At 37.6% G+C, this 17217-nt stretch overlaps 1 protein-coding gene across 4 annotated transcripts in view; it reads left to right on the top strand.

Moving 5' to 3' along the window:
• The window catches only part of ADAM2 (ADAM metallopeptidase domain 2), a 101345-nt gene that overhangs the window by 46254 nt on the left and 37874 nt on the right, over positions 1 to 17217 (top strand). For all 4 annotated transcript variants that reach the window (XM_024986188.2, XM_024986190.2, XM_024986189.2 and 1 more), the window contains 4 exon segments: positions 7223 to 7359; positions 11614 to 11794; positions 15919 to 16017; positions 16128 to 16323. In XM_024986188.2, the coding sequence (XP_024841956.1) occupies positions 7223 to 7359; positions 11614 to 11794; positions 15919 to 16017; positions 16128 to 16323 (613 nt within the window).

Here is a 17217-nt window from a genome sequence, read left to right as displayed (position 1 = left end):
GACTGCAGCCATGAAATTAAAAGACACTTACTCCTTGGAAGAAAAGTTATGACCAACGTAGATAGCATATTCAAAAGCAGAGACATTACTTTGCCAACAAAGGTCCGTCTAGTCAAGGCTATGGTTTTTCCAGTGATCCTGTATGGATGTGAGAGTTGGACTGTCAAGAAAGCTGAGCTCTGAAGAATTGATGCTTTTGAACTGTGGTGTTGGAGAAGACTCTTGAGAGTCCCTTGGACTGCAAGGAGATCCAACCAGTCCATTCTGAAGGAGATCAGCCCTGGGATTTCTTTGGAAGGAATGATGCTAAAGCTGAAACTCCAGTACTTTGGCCACCTCATGCAAAGAGCTGACTCATTGGAAAAGACTCTGATGCTGGGAGGGATTGGGGGCAGGAGCAGAAGGGGACGACAGAGGATGAAATGGCTGGATGGCATCACTGACTCGATGGACGTGAGTTTGAGTGAACTCTGGGAATTGGTGATGGACAGGGAGGCCTAGCGTGCTGTGATTCACGGAGTCGCAAAGAGCCAGACATGTCTGAGCGGCTGAACTGAACTGAATGGTCTAGTGGTTTTCTCCACTTTCTTCAATTTCAGTCTGAATTTGGCAATAATGAGTTCATGATCTGAGCCACAGTCAGCTCCCGGTCTTGTTTTTGCTGACTGTATAGAGCTTCTCCATCTTTGGCTGCAAAGTATATAATCAGTCTGATTTTGGTGTCGACCATCTGGTGATGTCCATGTGTAGAGTCTTCTCTTGTGTTGTTGGAAGAGGGTGTTTCCTATGACCAGTGTGTTCTCTTGGCAGAACTCTATTAGCTTTTGCCCTGCTTCATTCTGTACTCCAAGGCCAAATTTGCCTGTTACACCAGGTGTTTCTTGACTTCCTACTTGTGCATTCCAGTCCCTAGTTCTAGAAGGTCTTGTAGGTCTTCATAGAACTGTTCAACTTCAGCTTCTTCAGCGTTACTGGTCTGGGCATAGACTTGGATTACTGTGATATTGAATGGTTTGCCTTGGAAATGAACAGAGATCATTCTGTCATTTTTGAGATTGCATCCAAGTACTACATTTCTGACTCTTTTGTTGACTCTGATGGCTACTCCATTTCTTCTAAGGGATTCCTGCCCACAGTAGTAGATATAATGGTCATCTGAGATATCAGCTAGTGTCTTATTCTTGGATACGCGAGAAGTAATTTTTATCTGGTATATATCACAAAAGCAGAACATATAGGGCTTGCTAACTTACTAGATACATACCATGAATGATGGAAACATCTATGATTATGCTTAAGACTTCTCTTTAAAAACTAGGTAGAGGGAAGTGGTGCACCTGGCCTTGGAGGCAGAGGGGAAGTGGAAAGGTGAAAGAAAAGTTACATTTGGAACCTCAACCTCTAGTTTGAGAAATTTTTGTGGTGCTTAATTTTATGTCACTTTGGAGAGGTTTGATTAGATTAATATTTAAATCAGTGAAATCTGAGTAAAGCACCTTGCCCTCTACAATGTGGGTTGGCCTCATCCAATCAGTTGAAGGCCTGAATAGAACAAAAAGACCATCCCCTTCAAGCAAGAAGAAATTCATCAACAGAGTGCCTTCAGGCTCCACCTGTGCCATCAGCTCTCCTGTGTCTCCAGGCTTCCAGCTCACTCTGAAGTTTTGGATTGCCAGTCTTTATATTTGTCTGAACCAATTCCTTATTATAAACCTCTTCATATATGATATTCATTATTATATATATGCTATTGGTTTTATTTCTCAAAAGAAGTCTGATTAATACAATGGCTAGTACTTAAGTATAAATATATACTTAAACATTAAAAGATATGTGCATGATAGAGATGATGAATAGATGATAGATAGACCGCTTTATGTCTTTCCTTTCTCCAACACCTCCTTGTCTCAATATAAATAAAACTTGCTGTAGTTTTATGGCAAATTATAAAAAATGATAGTGTGAACCCTACTACTGCCTCTTCAGACTGATTTAGTTTTTCTAGGTTTGCTGACTTTCTCTTTTAAAATCAGCTTGTCAATTTCAAGAAAAACTGCTTGGACACTGGTTTTGAATTGAATCTTTAGGTCGATTTGAGGGAGACTGACATCTTAACAATATTGGTTATCCATGAAATTGATAAACATGTTTTTTATTGCTTCATATAATGCTTCATATACTATAAGCAATAAAAAGAAGTATTGCTATATTTGCCATTGTTGAGTCTCAAAACATGTATATTGGGCAAAAGAAGCCACAAACAAGGCTATAACAGATGTCAGATGCTGTTCTTTTTTTAATATTTTAGCTGAAGGATAGTTACTTTACAATATTGTGTTAGTTCTGCCATACATCAATAAGCATTCAGTTCAGTTCAGTTCATTTCAGTCACTCAGTCATGTCTGACTCTTTGCGACCATGAATTGCAGCACGCCAGGCCTCCCTGTCCATCACCAGCTCCCGAAGTTCACTCAAACTCACGTCCATCAAGTTAGTGATGCCATCCAGCCATCTCATCCTCAGTCGTCCCCTTCTCCTCCTGCCCCCAATCCCTCCCAGCATCAGAGTCTTTTCCAATGAGTCAACTCTTCACATTAGGTGGCCAAAGTACTGGAGTTTCAGCTTTAGTATCATTCCTTCCAAAGAACACCCAGAGCTGATCTCCTTTAGAATGGACTGGTAGCCATAGGTATACTTGTGTTCCCTCCCTCCTGAACCCCCATCCACCTCCCTCCCCACCCTATCTGTCCAGGTTGTCACAGAGCACCAGCTTTGGGTGTCCTGCTTCATACATCAAACTCACAGTTCAGTTCAGTTTATTCGCTCAGTCATGTCCGACTCTTTGCAACCCTATGGACTGTAGCACGCCAGGCTTCCCTGTCCAACACCAACTCCTAGAGCTTGCTCAAACTCATGTCCATCAAGTCGGTGATGCCATCCAACCATCTCATCCTCTGTCATCCCCTTCTCCTCCAGTCAAACTCACATTGGTTATCTATCTTACATATGGTAATGTATATATTTCAAAGCTATTCTCTCAAGTCATCCCACCCTCTCCTTCTCCCACTGAGTCCAAAAATCTGTTCTTTATGTCTGTGTCTCCTTTGCTGCTCTGCACGTAGGATCATCAGTACCATCTTTCTAGATTCCATATATATGTGTTAATATATGGTATTTGTCTTTCTCTTTCTGACTTATTTCATTCTGTATAATAGAACCCAAGTCCATCCACCCCAGTCCCACTACTGGGCATATACCCTAAGGAAACCAGAACTGAAAAAGACACATGTACCCCAATATTCATTGCAGCACTATTAACAATAGCTAGGATCGGAAGCAACCTAGATGTCCATTGGCAGATAAATTGATAGGAAAGTTGTGGTACATACACACAATGGAATATTACCCAGATGCTATTCTTATCTGAAAACTATTGCCCTAAGCAGATATTACTCACTAAAAGAAACAAGTCTGCTTAGTTGTAAATCTTTTCTAATAAGTATTTTTTTAATTTAATTTATTTTCTTTCTTTTTTTTTTTTACTTTACAATATTGTATTGGTTTTGCCATACATCAACATGAATCTGCCACAGGTGTACACATGTTTCCAATCCTGAACCCCCCTCGCACCTCCCTCCCCATACCATCCCTCTGGGTCATCCCAGTGCACCAGCCCCAAGCATCCTGTATCCTGCCTTGAACCTAGACTGGTGATTTGTTTCTTATATGATATTATACATGTTTCAATGCCATTCTCCCAAATCATCCCACCCTTTCCCTCTCCCACAGAGTCCAAAAGACTGTTCTATATATCTGTGTAATGCTAAATATAATTTTTATTTTTCCATGACTTTATTTCTGTTTATTTTACAATAGAATTAATCATAACAGTATCCTTTAGAAAAGTCTCATACTCCAGTCTGTACAGGTTTCAGGGTTTCCATACTACTCTGTTATAGCCTGTGTCCCCCTAAAATTCATATACTGAAACCCTAACCCCCAATGCAGCTGTATTTGGAGAAGGGGCCTTTAAGGGGTAACTAAGGTTAAAGGAGGTCATAAGCCTGGGCACCTAATCCAATAGGATTGGTGTCTTTGTGGTAATAGAAGGGGACAGCCCTCCAGAAACCAGGAGAGAGACCTTACAAGAAACTAAACCCAATGGCATCTTGAGCAACTTTAGGAAGATACTCAGTCTATAATGTTTCTGAGGGCAACACAAGCTGACTAATAGAAGTAAAATTGTCAGAAAGGAAATATAACAAAATGTCATCTCAAATGTGAAACCATGTCTTTGACTCTATTGTACAAGGAAAGGAGAGACCAGAACATATGCACAAATCAGAAGATAAAGAATAAAAGAGTATTGCATACTGGGATTTTTTATTTTATTACTTCTCCAAGTTTTACAAATAACTTGGAGAAGGGAACAGCAACCCACCCCAGTGTTCTTGCCTGGAGAATCCCATGGACAGAGGAGCCTCGTGGGCCACAGTCCATGGGATCCTAAAGAGTCAGACATCACTGAATGACTAACACACACACACACAAATAACTAAAGTGAGATGGTTTGGATGTTGTTATTTCCCTCTTACTGAGCTATAAATGCTAATGGGGAACAAGAGAAAAAGAAACAATTGTAAAGATATACTGAGTGAGAGATTACAGGCATTTTCTACATTATCCTGAAACCTAGAAAGTCTGAAAACTGTGCTAATAAAAGTGTCTTATTATTGTATTTTTATAATATCCTATTATTTATATCTTTGAAATTTAGCAGAATCCTTCATTTTCTTCCCCACAGCATCAATCATTCCTCGTCCCCTTCTCTCCTCCTATCCCCTGTCCCTCTCTCCCTTATTTTATTTTTAAAATAAAGTTTAAAAAACTATGGAAGGTCAGTATTCTTATTTTCATTCATTATTCAGTTCAGTTGCTCAATCATGTCCAACTCTTTGTGACCCCATGGGCTGCAGCATGCCAGGCATCCCTGTCCATCACCAGCTCCCAGAACTTGCTCAAACTCATGTCCATCAAGTCAATGATGCCATCCAACTATCTCATCCTCTGTTGCCCCTTTCTCCTCCTGTCTTTAACCTTTCCCAGCATCAGGATATTTTCCATTGAGTCAGTTCTTCACATCAGATGGCCGAAGTATTGGAGTTTCAGCTTCAATATCAGCCCTCCTGATGAATATTCAGGACTGATTTACTGTAGGATTAACTGGTTAGATCCCCTTACTGTCCAATGGCCTCTCAACAGTTACTCCAACAACACAGTTCAAAAGCATCATACACACCAAGGAAACCAGAATTGAAAGAGACACGTGTACCCCAATGTTCATCACAGCGCTGTTAATAATAGCCAGGACACGGAAGCAACCCAGATGTCCATCAGCAGATGAATGGATAAGAAAGCTGTGGTACATATACACAATGGAGTATTACTCAGCCATTAACAAGAATACATTTGAATCAGTTCTAATGAGGTGGATGAAACTGGAGCTTATTATACAGAGTGAAGTAAGCCAGAAAGAAAAACACCAATACAGTATACTAACGCATATATATGGAATTTAGAAAGATGGTAACAATAACCCTGTATGCGAGACAGCAAAAGAGACACAGATATATAGAACAGTCTTTTGGACTCTGTGGGAGAGGGAGAGGGTGGGATGATTTGGGAGAATGGCATTGAAACATGTATAATATCATATATGAAATGAATCGCCAGTCCAGGTTCAATGCATGATACTGGATGCTTGGGGCTGGTGCACTGGGATGACCCAGAAGGATGGTACAGGGAGGGAGGAGAGAGGGGGAGCTCAGAATGGGGAACACATGTATACCTGTGGCGGATTCATGTTGATGTATGGCAAAACCAATACAATATTGTAAAGCAATTAGCTTCTAATTAAAATAAATAAATTTATATTTAAAAAAAGCATCAATTCTTCAGCTCTCAAATTTCTTTATGGTCCAACTCTCACAACCATACATGACTACTGGGAAAACTAGCTTTGACTAAATGGACTTTTGTTGGCAAACTATTCTTCTTAATATGCTGTCTAGGTTGGTCATAACTTTCCTTCCAAGGAGTAAGCGTCTTTTAATTTCATGGCTGCAGTCACATCTGCAGTGATTTTGGAGCCCAAGAAAATAAAGTTTCTCACTGTTTTCACTGTTTCCCCATCTATCTGCCATGAAGTGATGGGACCATATGCCATGATCTTCATTTTCTGAATGTTGAGCTTTAAGCCAACTTTTTCACTCTCCTCTTTCACTTTCATCAAAAGGCTCTTCTTTGCTTTCTGCCATAAGGGTGGTGTCATCTGTGTATCTAAGGTTATTGATATTTCTCCCTGCAATCTTGATTCCGGCTTGTGCTTCATCCAGCCCAGCATTTCACATGATGTACTCTGTATATGAGTTAAATAAACAGGGTGACAATATACAGCCTTGACGTACTCCTTTCCCAATTTGAAACCAGTCTGTTGTTCCATGTCCATTTCTAACTGTTGCTTCTTGACCTGCATACAGATTTCTCAGAAGGCAAGTCAGGTAGTCTGGTATTCCCACCTCTTTAAGAATTTTCCACAGTTTGTTGTGATCCACACAGTCAAATGCTTTGGTGTAGTCAGTAAAGCAAAAGCAGATGTTTTTCTGAAATTCTCTTGCTAATTTAGACTATGGTAAAAATGACTCTTTCTTTTTTTTCTGCTTTTACTTGCTATTCTTTTAAAAAAAAAAAGGAAAAAAAGCAAGAAAAAGCAAGAAAAAAAAGCAAGACTCATTATTACCATAATCTAAATTAATATAAGGGTTAATTTATGATATTTGAAAATGTGTGAAACATCATATAAAATATTATCTCTTAATAATTAAATTATAAATGAACACTATTCATTTATTACTGGCACTGTGTGTATATAAGTAGGTGTCTTTTTTGACTTTCTTTTAAAAGTAAAACATTGCACTATTGTTATATATGAATAACAAGTTATTGCTACAAATATTTTCTTGGCCTGATGCCAACAAATGAACTATACATCTGCATTTTGGTAAAATTTCACATTTTGCTTTTTATATTTTCCCTTATATTGATAATGATACCTTCTGTGATTGACATATTTGATGTCTCAATTGCATTTCATCATGTGACTATTTCTAATAATTATACTTCATATATGTGAATGTATAAGTGTGTGTTTTTTTTTTCCCAGCACTCCAGCACCATAAGCCTGGAATCACTTGCTGTTATAATAGCTCAATTATTGAGCCTTAGTATGGGAATACCTTATGATGACATTAACAAATGCCATTGCCCAGGAGACGTCTGCATAATGAACCCAGCAGCTGTGTAAGATGCTTCATTTTTATATGCTTTACATACATAGTTTATGTGAAACAAGCTTTGTGTATTTTGTTTATGAAATCTCTGCTATCAAAATAATTATTAATAGTCAAATATAAATTGTGGTCACTGATCCCAAATCAAAATATATAATCCAATGCCCCTGCTGCATGCATCTCTCAGTATTTCTTGTAATCTAATGTCACACTTTCTCACATGTGACCTATGTGCTTAGTCAGTCATGTCCGTCTCTTTGTGACCCCATGGACCCCACCAGGCTGCTCTGTCCATGGGGATTCTCCAGGCAGGAATACTGGAGTGGGTTTCTATGCCCTCCTCCAGGGCATCTTCCCAACCCTCAGACTGAACCCAGCTCTCCCGCATTGCAGGCGGATTCTTTACCGTCTGAGCTACCAGGGAAGCCCCCTCTGTGACCTACTTACCATTTCTGGCTTATCAAATTATGAATTAAGCTATAAAATCAAGCAAGTAACAAAATGATAAATGTAGAGGTAGGTCACACTTTACATTCATCACTTTGTTACTTGCATGATTTTATAGCTTAATGCATGATTTGATAAGCCAAATACAGACGTGATTATACAAGAATGTCTTAGTAAGGCCTTTTAACATGAATCTTCTTCATTCTACCTAGCTCAGCCTGAAATTTTGACATCTACTGATTTCAAAGATGCTTTTCAGCACCTCACCACCACGTGCACAGGGCTTTGGTAGAAAAGCCATACACTACACCATGAGAGCTGCCAGACACAGACTCCATTTTAGATAGAGTTACTGGGAAAACCCATAGACAATAGGGAGACAACAGAAGACACCTGAAGAATCTGAAGCCTCTGACATCTACCACAAGTCCAGCTTTCAACACAAAGCTACAAGTCAAACTAAGGTCAAGGAAAAGCAGAGCATGAGAAAGCATGAGAAAAAGCAGGCATGAGAACTTGGTTCAGATATGGCAAAGATTTTGCAATTATAGACTGAGAGTTTAACTATGATTAATATGCTAGCCTGGGTGTTCATTGGAAGGACTGATGCTAAAACTGAAACTCCAATACTTTGACCACCTCATGTGAAGAGTTGACTCATTGGAAAAGACTCTGGTGCTGGGAGGGATTGGGGGCAGGAGGAGAAGGGGACGACAGAGGATGAGATGGCTGGATGGCATCACTGACTCAATGGACGTGAGTCTGCGTGAACTCCGGGAGTTGGTGATGGACAGGGAGGCCTGGCGTGCTGCAATTCATGGGGTCGCAAAGAGTCGGATATGACTGAGCGACTGAACTGAACTGAACTGAATATGCTAGGGGCTTAAATGGAAAAAAGTGGACAACCTACAAAAAACTGATGGATAATATAAGCAGGGGCTTCTCTGGAAGCTCAGTGGTAGAGAATCCACCTGCAATGCAGAAGACACAGGTTTGGCTTTTTCTTTGTCACTAGAGAAGGCCCTTTGCAGTACTTCATGTGCCTCAAAGGCCTAGTGAATTCTTTGTTATTATCCTCAATATTCTTAGAATATGCTATGAGATTTTATAGAGTTAGGACCAAATAGTCAGGAGACTTAGGGAAACCATCATCCAATCAGTGACTGAAGCCAGACTTTTATCCTTTTTTTCTTGGACTGTAAACCCAACAATACATCATTTTATTTAACAATACATTTAATTTCTTCTATATTATCTCAAATATTTTGCCTTTTTTCACCTTCCAGTTTCTCTCCCAAAACAACTTAATCAACAAACAAACTTTAATTTGCAGTAGTAATGAGTATTGACATTTTTTCATTAATTTTTTGACATAATAGAATTTTGATTCTTGTGTAGATAGGAAAAAATAGATATTTTACTTAAAATATAAAATGATGGCCTGTATAAAATTGGTGAAGTTATTAATACACATATAGAAACCATGCATCTGTGGAAAGCTTTTTTAAAAAGCTTAACTTGAAAAATTACAATCTTGCAAAAAAATGTTTGTTAATCTTATCTTTCAATGTATTGCATCATTTTAATAGCATGATTGTGAAATTTTGGAGGACACAGACATTTTGATCAATTCAGTTGCTCAGTCGTGTCTGACTCTGCCACCCCAGGAACTGCAGCACGCCAGGCTTCCTTGTCTATCACCAACTCCCGGAGCTTACTCAAACTCATGTCCATAGCATTGGTGATCCCATCCAACCATCTCATCCTCTGTCATCCCCTTCTCCTTCTGCCTTCAATCTTTCCCAGAATTAGGGTCTTTTCAAATGAGTCAGCTCTTTGCATCAGGTGGCCAAAGTATTGGAGCTTCAGCTTTAGCATCAGTCGATCCAATGAATATTCAGGACTGGTTTCCTTTAGGATTGATTGGTTTGCTCTCCTTGCAGTCCAAGGGACTTTCGAAAGTCTTCTCCAACACCTCACACAGTTCAAAAGCTTTCTTTATAGTCCAACTCTCACATCTGTACATGACCATTTTGATCATTATTGACTGGCAAAAAATTGATGTGAAAAATCTATCACTATTTAAAGGAAAATCTGAGTAAACAGCATATTTGAAAAAGATTTGTTGGTAGTCTTTAAATTGATGGGAAACATGTCCTAGAATTACTGGTGTTTAATGACTTTTGGCAAAATCACATTCAGTGATTTACATAGAACTGAGTCCTATCCTGGTTGAACACATGCCTTTCTGAGGCAGTTGTACTCAGTCTTAACCTTAAAATGTGGCTTATTAAATAGCAAAACCTAAGGAGTTTAACGTGTTATTTTGTTTCTATAATCCATAGAAAATACATGTCACACACTGATTTTTTTTAAAAGACTGTAATTTTTCTGGGGACTTCCAATCAATAGTCCATGGCTTATACACTCTGTGTCTCCAGCAGCTCAGATGTGCTACATGATATGCCTGAGAATTTTGACTTTCTTTGAAATTTTAGGAACTAGGAACTTTGTTTCTTTATTTTTTTTATAATCACAATCAAGATAATTAGCATGTCAGTTACTTCATGTCTTATAATTTTCTTTTTTCTTCATGTTGAAAATAATTAAATTCTACTGTCTTACCACATTTCAAGTGTGAAATGTTGTTCTGTTACTTGCAATTACATTGTTGTACATTTTCAAAATTTATTCATCTTTTTTTTTCAGAGACACTTTAACATGAACGTTTTATTTTTTTAATAAATTTATTTATTTTAATTGGAGGTTGATTACTTTACAATATTGCATTGGTTTTGCCATACAGCAACATGAATCCGCCACAGGTATACACGTATAGAGTTTGATTTCCCTCTATTGAATGTGGGTTGGATTTGGTGACTTGATTTCATCAAATAGACCTTGGTAGAAATGATGGTGTGTGACTTTCAAGATTATATAATTAGAAAGTTTGCAAATTTCTCTATATTCTCTCTTTGATCAGGCACTCGGGTTGGAGGTAGGTGCAATACCATGAGGACCCTCGAGTAACTTTCTATAGGGAGCCATATGGCCAGGGACTGAGGCCTCTTACCAGTACAATAAAGGTGCAGATAAAAAGCATGGCTGTAAACAGTACTTCATGTAACTTAAATTCATGGTTTCTTTTTAAGGCCAGTGGTCTGCTCCTATGGTTTACAAAAGGGAAATATAGGTATCATACAGGGAAGTCATGTATTCAGCTGAAAATCAGAAGTTCTATTATCAAGGAAAAATGGGAGACAGGAGAATGAGAACATCCAGCTAATCTGTGAAAGGTTCCAGCTGCAAATAAATTATCCAGTTGGGTATAATTATGATTGGCCATCTCTTTCTAATGACAACATTGCTTTCATTGTCAGAAAGTATACTTATAGGCCAGTTCACACAAAATAAACATCTTGCACTACCTGCTTCTCAGTAATATTCAAGTTCTATCAACTTTTCTCCTTTTGTTTTCTAGCATTTAGATAGTAGTTATCTGAATTGTTGTCAATATAATAATGTATCTCTTATTTGTGGTTATTATGACTAAAAGAGTATGTTCCACCTGGGAGCAACCACAAAAAAATAAAAACATTGGCAGTTTGTCCAAAATTCTCTAATTTTTTTCATGATACTCATGTGAATAACATTTTTGAGTAATAATCCACATAACTAAGGTTTGAGCCCATTACCTTAAAATTCAGTAATTTTATATTAGCTATATTTATTGTTAAATTATAGACTTGTATTCTGAGGCTAAGCAATTTTCAGGAAGCAATGGTTACATAAAAATGTAATGTCGATGTGTTTTTAGTCATTCCAGTGGTGTGAAGTTGTTTAGTAACTGCAGCGTGGAAGATTTTTTACGTTTTATTTCAAAGCCAAAGTCCCAGTGTCTTCAAAACCAGCCACGTTTAGATCCAACATACAAAAGTGCAGTTTGTGGTAATGGAAAAGTTGAAGAGGGAGAACAATGTGACTGTGGCAATAAGAAGGTTGGTACAAATTTGGAAAACTATATACCAGAATTACACCAAAAAGTATTAATTTTATAGTATAATACTGCTATTTCACCTAATTTATCAAACTTGCTTTTTAGCAAAGGCCTTAAGAATGCATATTGGGATTATATTAAATTAATGACTACACATATATTTTTATATGTGAATTCAGCAGTTTGTAGATTATTCATACTGATGATTTTCAGGGTCTTAATCCTTCAGCTGAATTGACCAAGGTTTATGCTTCCCCTCTTGTGTATACACTTCCTTAGTATTTTTTTTTTGTAAAAAGTTTTATTTTTATTGCAGTATAGCTGATTTACAATGTTGTGTTAACTTCTGTTGTACAGCAAAGTTATATTTATATATATATATATATGTATATGTATATGTATATGTATATGTATATGTATATATATATTATTTGGGCTTCCCTGGTGGTTCAGTTGTAGAGAATCCATCTGCAATGCAGGAGAGACATGGCAGGAGTCCCGGGTGAGATCAGTGGATTGGGAAGATCCCGTGGAAAAGGAAATGGCAACCCATGCCAGTATTCTTGCCTGGGAAATCCTGTGGGCAGAGGAGCCTGGAGGCCAGGGGTCGCAGAGTCAGACATGACTTAGCAACTAAAACAATAACATGATTGGCTTGTGGAGCTGCAAATTACAGTTTCTAAACATAAAACTCTTTATGAAAACAACTGTTGAAGTATATCTGATTTACAGTGTTGTGTTAACTACTGTTGTACAGCACAGTTATTCATTTTATATATGCGTGTATGTAAATGCATTCTTTATTATATTCTTTTCCATTATAGTTTATTATAGGGTACTGAATCTAGTTACCTATGCTATACAATGGGGCTTCCCTAGTGGTTCAGATAGTAAAGTCTGCCTGTAATGCAGGAGACCCATGGACCTCATTATTTATCCATTCTATAAGGTAATAGTTTGTATCTGCTAACGCAAACTCCAAACTCATTCCTCCTCCACCCAGAACCCTTGGCAACCACACCCCTGTCCTCTGTTCTGTGTGTCTCTTTCAGTTTCATAGATCAGTTCATTTGTGTAATATTTTAGTTTCCACATATAAGTGATATCACATGGCATTTGTCTTTCCCTTTCTGACTTACTTAATTTGGTATGATAATCTCTAGGTTGAAACATGTTGCTGTAAATGGCATTATTTCATTACTTTTTATGACTGAGTAGTATTTCATGTGTATATGTACCACATGGTCTTTATCCGTGCATCTGTTGATGGACATTTAGGTGGTTTCCATGTCTTGGCTACTGTGAATAGCACTGCTGTGAATATAGGAATTCATGATATATTTAAATGATAGTTTAGTGATAGTTTTAATTTTAAATGATAGTTTTTCCAGATATGTGCTCAGAAGTGGGAATGCTGGATCATAGAGCAACTATATTTTCAGTTTTTCAGGAATCTTTATGATGTTTTCTGTAGTGGCTGCACTAACTTACAATCCCACCAACAATGTGGAAGGGTTCCTTTTTCTCCAAACCCTCTTTAGCATGTTCTTTATAGAGTTTTGGTTTTTTTAATGATGGCCTTTCTGAACGTGTCAGGTAATATCACACTATAGTGTTGATTTGCATTTCTGTAATAACTAATGATGTTGAGTATCTTTTCATGTGTCTATTGGCCATCTGTATGTCTTCTTTGGGGAAATGTCTATTTATGTCTCCTGCCCATTTTTCAACTGGGTTTATTGGTTTTCTGTTGTTGAGTTGTACAAGCAGTTTGAAATTAAGCTCTTGTCAGTTGCATCATTTGTAAATATTTCCTCGCAGTCTGCTAGTTGTCTTTTGACTTAGTTTGTTTCCTTTGTGGTGCAAAAACTTGGAAGTTTGATTAGGTCCCATTAATTTATTTTTGCTTTTATCTCTATTGCCTTGGGAGACTGACCTAACATGGCTATGATTTATGCCAGAGAATTTTTTGCCTATGTTCTCTTCTAGGAGATTTATGATGTGTCTTTTATGTAAGCCATTTTAAGTTTCTTTTTGTGTATGGTGTGGAGGAGTGGTCTGACTTCATTGGTTTACATGCATCTGTCCAGTTTTCCTGGGGCTTCCCAGGTGGCACAGTGGTAAAGAACCCACCTGCCAATGCAACAGATGCAGGTTGGATCCCTGGATAAGGAAGATCCCCTGAAGAAGGAAATGGCAACCCACTCCAGTATTCTTGCCTGAGAAAATTTTACCCTCTGGAATCTCATAGAGATAGGAATGACATTAATTAGGCAAAATAGTTCTGGAAAATACTGCAAACTTTGTGTGCCCTAGGAAGTAGCATGCCATAACCCATATAAGACTACTAAAATCCATGATTTATTTTTTGTAACTTATTGAAAATGTTTGCCCAATTAACTCTATTTCAAATCCCCAGGTATTTAAAAATGTGCATGTGTGTGTGTGTGTGTGTGTGTGTGTGCGCGCGCCTGTGTGTCTGTCTTCTCTCTCTCCATCCTTATTTCCTATCAGTTGCTTTTTATTAACTCTAAAAATGGAATTTTAAAACACAGAACCACCAGTTACAGGTTACAGATGAATTATAACATAAAACAAGACTGTAATACATATGGATGAACGATTAAAGGTGATGATTTCAACTAAGTTCAGAAATATCATTTTGTATCTCTTCATCTTTAGATAATTATAAGCAAACTTTGAATATCCTTTAAAAGGTAAAGACATCAAAATACAGTAGATTCATAAAAATTGACTAAGAACTAATCAACTTTTAAAATCATAACTTATGTTTATTTCACATCTTGTGAAATAACTTTGTTATAAGAGCCAAAAATCTCAATTTCTTAGCTTTTTAATTTTATTTTACTTTTTTAATTAAAAAAAGTTGATAGTGTATAGCTGATTTATAGTGTTGTGTTCATTTCTGCTGTACAGTAAATCAGCACAGTTGTTCAGTTCAGTCGCTCAGTCGTGTCCAACTCTTTGAGACCCCATGAGCTACAGCACACCAGGCCTCCCTGTCCAACACCAACTCCCAGAGCCCACCCAAACCCATGTCCATTGAGTCAGTGATGCCATCCAGCCATCTCATCCTCTATCGTCCCATTCTCCTCCTGCCCTCAATCTTTCCCAGCATCAGGGTCTTTTCCAATGAGTCAGCTCTTCGTATCAGGTGGCCAAAGTATTAGAGTTTAAGCTTCAACATCAGACCTTCCAATGAACACCCAGGACTGATCTCATTTAGGATAGACTGGTTGGATCTCCTTACAGTCCAAGGGACTCTCAAGAGTCTTATCCAACACCACAGTTCAAAGGCATCACTTCTTCGGCTCTCTGCTAAGTCACTTCAGTCGTGTCCGACTCTGTGCGACCCCATAGACGGCAGCCCAACAGGCTCCCCCGTCCCTGGGATTCATTCTCCAGGCAAGAACACTGGAGTGGGTTGCCATTTCCTTCTCCAATGCATGAAAGTGAAAAGTGAAAGTGAAGTCGCTCAGTCGTGTCCGACTCTTAGCGACCCCATGGACTGCAGCCTACCAGGCTCCTCCGTCCATGGGATTTTCCAGGCAAGAGTACTGGAGTAGGGTGCCATTGCCTTCTCCGTCTTCGGCTCTCAGCTTTCTTTACAGTCCAACTCTCACATCCATACATGACTACTGAAAAAACCATAGCCTTGACTATATATCCACTCTTCTTTAGATTTTGTTCCCACATAGGCCATTAGAGAGTATTGAATAGAGTTCCCTGTGCTATTCAGTAGGTCCTTATTAGTTATCTATTTTATAAATAGTAGTGTATGTGTCAATCCCATCTTCCAATTTTCTCTCCCTCCTCCCGAAATAAACTTGTGGGTATTGATGTCTTGGCTTTGGTGGACTCCAGGACCTCAGAAAATCCTACTACCAAAATAGTCAAGCTTAGTGATATACAGAACACTTGGTTTAGCACATTAGGTAATGAATAAATGTTAAATAAATTAATGAATAAGTGGCTTTATATTTTTCCATTTGCCAACATTTAAGTTAAGCATCTGTCTATATATTATGTAATATGCTGTCCTTGTTAAATATCTGTTTAATGTAAAGTTGGAAGATATTTCAGAGCATTTGATTTGCCTTTCAGGCTTGTGACGCCCTGCCAGATACGTGCTGTGTCGCTGACACGTGTAGATTCCAGCCTGGGTCAGCTTGTGATACTGGACTGTGTTGTGAATCTTGTGCTGTAAGAGTCTTTAAACATTTTATTACCTATATTAGTAAAGCTATCATTTTTTATAATATTTAAATGCTCACATTCTGCTTTACTCAATATTGTTTAACTCATCCCACCAGTTTATACCAAAAGGACACATATGTAGGGGTTCCACTGATGAATGTGATCTCCATGAATATTGCAATGGTTCATCAGCAGCATGTCAAGAAGATGTGTATGTTCAGGATGGGCATCCGTGTGGACAGAATCAATGGCTCTGTATCAGTGGAATATGTGTGGATGGGATAAAACAATGTTTTGACATATTTGGTGAAGGTATTTATTTTAATTTGACTGCCTGTATATGTATTTTTCTGGAAACTGACTAATATACCTATCTTTACATGTATATATTAGAAAGGACAAAGGATATTATGAAATGAAACAATTAAAATGTCAAAAATACTTAAATTAATTTTTAAAATAAAATAAATAAAATGTCAAAAATAATGTTAAACTCTAGGAGAATAAAAATAGAAAAAGATAACATCCCCAGGAAAAATAAATGAAATAAAACTCAGTCATTTCAATAAAATGCAGCATCCAGAATAAATAAGTATTGATATAACTCAAATATTTGTTTTGTAATCTAAGATAAATACAAGAAAAATAATATAGTAATTAAAAACTAAAAACTAATAAAGAGGAGAACAACAAAAGCATTTAACATATTTGATTAACCCAAAAGAAGGCAAGAACAGAGTAAACTAAATAACATAGGATGTGAAAACAAATAGTAAGGCTGGTTATTTATATTTACATACTTATAAGTTACATTAAATATAAATCCTGGGTTCAGTATTAAATTGAGAGAAAGAGTATATCAAGTAGTGACAGAAGCAATTACAAGAAAATGACTAGAAAAATCAAGGCATGTTGCATTAATGATATATTTTTAAAGGCTGTAGAATATAGTGAAACCAATGACAACAAATTTAAAAATCTCTATAGCAGAGAAACTTTGCCTATCTTAGGGAACAACTGACAGCTATTTATGTTCCTACGGCCATATGCAGCTTCTGAATGTTGAAGATCAGTCTTGGCTTAGCAGAGATCTTCAAGGAAAAAAAAAAAAGAGATCAAATAGAAAAGTTTTAGCAGTTGGAATTTAAGGAGAGGGAGCTGTCAAAATCATAGACTATTTTTCTTTGAGGTATCCTCATCCTTGGA

The sequence above is a fragment of the Bos taurus genome, chromosome 27 (assembly GCF_002263795.3).
Source record: "Bos taurus isolate L1 Dominette 01449 registration number 42190680 breed Hereford chromosome 27, ARS-UCD2.0, whole genome shotgun sequence".
Classification (NCBI taxonomy): Eukaryota; Metazoa; Chordata; class Mammalia; order Artiodactyla; family Bovidae; genus Bos; species Bos taurus.
The sequence above is the reverse complement of the archived record's forward strand: the minus strand, read 5'-3'. Positions and strand labels throughout refer to the sequence as shown.